The sequence below is a fragment of the Haliotis cracherodii genome, unplaced genomic scaffold (assembly GCF_022045235.1).
Source record: "Haliotis cracherodii isolate W230 unplaced genomic scaffold, xgHalCrac1.p SCAF_4, whole genome shotgun sequence".
Lineage (NCBI taxonomy): Eukaryota > Metazoa > Mollusca > Gastropoda > Lepetellida > Haliotidae > Haliotis > Haliotis cracherodii.
In genome coordinates this window covers 17,363,438-17,369,394 of record NW_027266297.1, presented here as the reverse complement: position 1 = coordinate 17,369,394, position 5,957 = coordinate 17,363,438, and the positions used below count along the sequence as shown (strand labels likewise).

At 38.4% G+C, this 5,957-nt stretch overlaps 1 protein-coding gene across 1 annotated transcript; it reads right to left on the bottom strand.

Moving 5' to 3' along the window:
- Positions 1 to 270: 270 nt before the first annotated feature.
- Positions 271 to 5,488, bottom strand: LOC139479702 (uncharacterized). Its single transcript, XM_071262546.1, has 6 exons — positions 5,405 to 5,488; positions 4,345 to 4,465; positions 3,253 to 3,485; positions 2,607 to 2,879; positions 1,747 to 1,794; positions 271 to 1,241 (listed from the first exon to the last, which is right to left on the bottom strand). Exons 2-5 carry the CDS (start codon positions 4,427 to 4,429, stop codon positions 1,756 to 1,758), a joined length of 630 nt encoding a protein of 209 aa, XP_071118647.1. The 5' UTR covers positions 4,430 to 4,465; positions 5,405 to 5,488; the 3' UTR covers positions 271 to 1,241; positions 1,747 to 1,755.
- Between the last annotated feature and the right edge of the window lie 469 nt (positions 5,489 to 5,957).

Genomic DNA, 5,957 nt, shown 5'->3' with positions numbered 1-5,957 from the left:
GATTAGAGTAAGTTCCTGGTAACCTTGTTTGCTTGTAGTAAAGGGAGACTTAATGGATCGGTTGGTCAAGCTCAGTGACTTGGTTTATTGTGTGACATTGTATCCCGAAGGCGCACTCTTATTTATCAATCACTTGCCTACATAATAATAAAATATGTTGCTAATCCTTGTACTATTAGACACAACTCCGGATACTCAGACATGGAATGAGTCACACGAATGTTTTATAATTGAATGTACATTACACCTATTTGCAAAATAAGGACACTATTGTGTGTATATATGGCATTTATTCCTGATGTTTACGTCAGTCGAAGCATTTTATGTCTAAAAGCATGGTTGATACACATGTATGGCAGAGTGCAAATGTTTCGATTTTGGTAAGCGTGAGCCTTTATTACATTAAATATTACAAAACTGACGCTTCAGAACATTAGCAGTAAACAAGCTACCGGCAAAAGGCAATTATTGCACATTTAAGCTTCATTTAAAACACGCATGTCATGGCACAATACATAAAAGCTGGAAGAGTTGCTTTTTTACAATTATTAACTAACAATCTTTAAACAATATGGGTTTTACACAAACAACTTGTTTTCAAATAATAAGTCATATCTCTCAGTCTCAAGTTCAGTCTTAAACATAACAGAGAATATTTCAACCCCTTTATGTCGAAACCCAGATTATGCTTAAATGTTATTTCGAAGGTGACACAGTTCTTAGTTTGCTTGTAAATATTAACTCCCTTATTGTTTAACTCCGGCTATCGAAAAAAATATTTTCTCAAAGTGTTGTCAGCAATTTACTTAAATACCTTAACCCTTGTATCTTGAACTGCAAGGCATAAGGGCATTAATGAGATAAAGTTTTACTTTCATACAGTCATAATTATTCGGGACTGACGAAAATCAATACGGGAAGGATATTGATGATAGATACATGATTCATATATATGCTTATACGTATCTTGTCGAGAACATCTCAGAACAGATGCGTATGGAATCGTACAATAGACGTCCTGATATATTAGAAAACATCACTATTCTACCAGATTTCTTTTCTCCAATTAAACACATTTGACATATATAACGTAACTAAATAAAAACAAGATTGTCCTGAACCAACATGAATGATTGCATAATATATGTTGTTCACATAGAACATTTGCTTTGAGCAGTAGGCGTGAAAAAAGGTTTCAGAAGCAAAGTTGATACACATCAGTTCCTTGTCCATCCACTAGTCTGAAATAGAAACATGTTTAACAGTTAAGTATCGAAACATTCTTTATTAAAAAACAATATCATATTAAATAGTCCTGAGCTGAAACTCAGGCTCAAAGCTTTATTCATGTTAGACATGGATTGTTGTGTCTCATGTGAGTAGGCCTGTCACAGGATGGCTTACACATCAACTTCGCGTCAAGCTAAACAATCAAATTATCTCAAACTTGCTTTTAGCATCAGCAGAAATGTATCTTTTCATCGAGAGATTCTTTTTAAATAATTGTACTTATCAGGAGTCAAATGGTTGCCAGGTGTCGATAGTAGTGTTTTCTTTCAATACCATTTGGAAGTTGAATTATTGCGAGAAAACGTGCCAACCGGTTGAATTAACAGATTAAATAGTGTTGGTATACTTAAAGTACCACCAACAGATCCTACTAATGACCAACCGTGTTTTAATCTTCTTCGCTTAACAGAATGTATAGTTACCTCAAATAGATTTACATATAAGCTATATACTCACATCAAACGTTCAACGTCCATTTGTTCTATTAGACCGCCACGCCGAATACTGAAATCGAGTAACAAATAGGTATCACCACTATTTGGCACAACAACAAAGGTATTAAAAGATATTGCATGCTGATACACGTATTTTACACATTTTGAAGTTTTGATTATAACTTCTTTAATGTCCGAATGATAATACTGATGCTCAGAGTGAGAGTGTGAGTTGGCTTAACGCCACTTTAATCAATGTTTCAGTTATATCACGGCGTGTCAGATTGATGTGGGAGGAAAGACCGCATTCGAAGTGATGTACGTGTCAGTTTACTACAGTGTTGAAACAGGTATGATTCTGACAAACCAAGAACCAGGATTTGAAGCCACGATCATAGACTTCTGCAGCTGGCGCGCCTAAAAGACATATCTCAGTACAAAGAATTGCTGAGCCTTTTACATCTCCGCCACCACTGATAAATGTCATGAGGTGAAATGAAGTGCGTGGTTATTGCACTAATATAGAGATGTACATGCATGTGTGTGCGTGTGCGTGTGCGTGGGTACTGTGTGTGTGAGAGAGAGAGAGTGGCTGCTTGTACTAGCCTGAACTAATGATAGTTTCATACAAATAAACCACTGAGACACCATGCCACAATTTAACATAGACCCCGACTTAGACACAGTATATGTACTCGGAGCTGACCAGTCCTTGTTTTATCCCCTTAATACCGAGCGAACGAACAAGTACCATCTTTTAGCGTCTTTTAGCATGAACACGCCGGGGATTGATCCCCCGACTTGGCAGACGCTCTATCCACTAGACTATGGATGTTGTCCCGTCTCTTCTACAATGTATTAACATCAATGATTTTTACGTACTTTCTTGTACCATCTCTTGAGAGAAGTCCTGTCTGGGATGTATTTGCTGACCGTTGTTTTTGCATTCTGGACATACGTCTGGACATCGGGTAATCTGTCCAGAGACCGAAGGGGTATTGGCAAGCTTAATTCTATCTGGATCTCTCCATGTTCTGGGTGCCAGACAGTGATTTGGGGTTTATATTTTGTGAGAGCATCACGTGTGTAGTTCGTCAACTCCCGATTGACTAGGTTCGGGATTTTCTGCAGGTGCTCCTCCAGGATAGATTCGCCCTTCGAGAAACACAAACAAACCAATTTTGCAAAATGTATACCAGTAATCATGCAGCCCCATGATCCCGTTTCAAAACGCAATCACAGCACTTCAAGTCTTTGGTAAACAATGACGGTCCCCATAGTCAAATAACAGCGACAAACACTATTTCCATAAGAATAGAAAATTTCTGCTATAAGATTAGAACAGTACAGTCAAAGCAACTTAAAACCTGGATTACAAACAATTTATTATACAATAAAAATGAAATAAGGACAAGTGGAAACGAAGTATAACAAATTTGTTGTTCGTACAGAATTCAAAGGTTCCCGAACACATACAAAACATTTGTAACTGCACGAGAGTGTTAACTCACCCATGAAAAAGACTTACTTCTTGATATACATTGTTAGTGAAAGAGAACAGCATCTGTAAATCGCTTCGTTGCTCAGCATTTATCAGATGAGAACTAATCATGTCTCCCGAATTCATGAGCATATCTTTGAAGCTGCCGTACGTCTTCACTGTGGTACTGTAGAGGCGATCCATGTAGGGAGCTATAGCATTAGATATCTCAAGTTTGCTGTCTACGATGTGTGGTAGGTCCATGATCGTGTTTGCTGTCGCTGTGAATACACATGCAAGGTTTCGTTAATATTATGTAATATATTTAGTCAATGAGGCTTCATTGTTAATAACAATCCACCTACAATGAGCAGAGGCTGCAATAGCAAGGTTAGGGTAGCAAATGCCAAATCAACAAGACTCGCCGCAAACTATTTTGCATTACGGTGTCCACAGTGTATGGTGGATTCAATCCCAAAGAACGCATTGTAGGGATCTTTTTTATCACTACAATTATTTCGTGCTTTGGTCGAGGCTACAGCTAGTATAGTGGCGGCTAGTTTTCAAATCATCGTCCGCTCCGATTACCTCCATGTTTACACCTATATCTGACAAGACCAAGTGTAACCTTTTCGTTTTATATCACACATGGAATTTGCAGTAACTTTCTGTGGTGCTGTGCCCTTGTTGACAAATTGTAATATCAAAAGTCATGTCACCAGCCGAGATTGCAAAAGGGGCGTAGATGTGAGATCCATAACGAATGTTCTTCACAAAGTTTCGATGTTCCTTTGTGCATATTAATATTGCTTACGCAAATATTAGCTTGTTTTCATAATAATTTTACATCCTCTTTATTTTTAACCAGAACTCAACACGGGTCTGTCACTTAAGTCAATCTGCACGGGTGTTCAAATCTGTTGCCTCACTTGCAAGCTCTCAGAGGGGCGGGGCCAAGGGATGTTACGTGGCACTGCGTATTATATCAAGATCCTGTTAATTCAATTCGTTAATTAAAATTAATTTGTGAAATATTGATATTCCAAATCTCTCATTGCAGAAGCCTTGTATCTGAAAAATAAAATCCTGTTTAGCTACAAATGGAAGACCCATATTGACAGTATTGTATGACATCTTTACCAGTTGCTTTCTTTTGCACAATATTGTAGTGGTGCTGACAGATGTCCCACATGTTTCGGATCAGGTCATCTAAACTTGATATCATCTCTACAGCATCTTCAACTGTTGTGTCTACCTTCTCCTGAAAACAAGCAAATCGCGAATGGTCCATTTTCAAGACGACAAGGACGAACATCTTGTGCTGATAATGTGAAATTAATAGTTTTATTTCTGGTAATAAGGGGCCGAGCATTTGTAATTCGGGGAGATGGGGGTGGGGGTGGTTGATGTCAGGGTATGGATTAAATCGATAAAAATAAATTATGACTAACAATCTGACTAACATTATTATGCTTCATGCCGTTGAAATAAAATAGATATATGTCTGCCACAAAAATTACATTGCTGCATCGTATTTTCCTTTAATAAAGAATAAGGTTCATAGTTTTAGATAGCTGAAAATATATAATCTTAATACAATATATACGGGCATCAACCGGAAACCAAATTAAAACACATGGCTCATGGTATAAAACAAACCCGGGACGCAAAAGACTACATGTTTCCCTCGTGATACTGCTACAACTTATAATTTTCCATAGCTTAAACTGGTGTTATTTGAATTCACTTTCTTTGTGTGAGAGGAAATGTTTACTGACGTTGAACAAACACATTTCTGCAAGATACCTTTGCAAGGACAACCCAGTCGTTCAAGAGGTGGTCATAGAACTCTTTCACATTCAAGTCATTGGCATTCTGTATGTGTTCTGTCATTGATCTAGTTCATCGAATGAATCTTCTGAAAAGAATCTTTACAAGGTGATCGTTGATCACCGCACCCGGCAATATTCCAGTTGTATGACAGCTGGAGATAAATAATCGAGTCAGGACCAGATAATCCTTTGATCGATATTGTGAGCAACGATCCACGCTGTCGGAGTACAACGACAGGCAATCAACCAAGATCCATTAGGTCGCCTCTTATGACCGGTATACGTTGATGGGGACCCATTCTAACCTGGAAACACTACGGACGAAGAATTAAATGTTCTTAGGAATTGGTAATTGCTCTTGTACTTACTCTGCCGATTCAGAATAGTCTCCCATGTCTGCCATGTAGAACTCATTACGTTTGTACATGCTCCTGATATCCCTCCTGATAGAGTCAAGCTGTTTCTCTATGATAGCCATTTCTGACTCCAGCAGGTCTAGGTAGGGAGACAGTTCCTCCTTAGTGGTCTGTGCAATCCGATGGTACTTGCTTGACAATTCCTCTCCCATAGACTCGTACACAGAGTCTAAAGTGGTCTTTGTATTTTGTCCATTCCTTTCCACTACCCTAGTCAAGTAAACCTGTTATACACAAATCATTCTTATTAGCGAGATTATATAGCGCCTTTACACGTATGTAGTTTTCAATATGTTCACTTACGTAAGCACTTTAAAACGTTCCTGTGTTTCATACCTGAACATCGGCGATCATCTGTGGTCTCCAGGATATCCTGGCATGGAGAAGAGATGATGTGTTGAGTCTGAGGGCAACTATACTGTCAGATACTCTATTTGACTCCTCCCGATGATAAACCTCAGCCTGCATGGCACTTGAGTTCATATATCTGGCATTTACATGAAGT

What these genes read in the sequence shown, in the direction of transcription:
- LOC139479702 (XM_071262546.1), bottom strand. Translation starts at nt 4,429, where the DNA reads ATGATATCAAGTTTAGATGACCTGATCCGAAACATGTGGGACATCTGT. An exon ending in CTAACAATGTATATCAAGAA is followed by an intron (nt 2,880 to 3,252) that starts GTAAGTCTTTTT and finishes TGTTTCTCGAAG; the next exon opens with GGCGAATCTATCCTGGAGGA. An exon ending in TCAAGAGATGGTACAAGAAA is followed by an intron (nt 1,795 to 2,606) that starts GTACGTAAAAAT and finishes ACTCGATTTCAG; the next exon opens with TATTCGGCGTGGCGGTCTAA.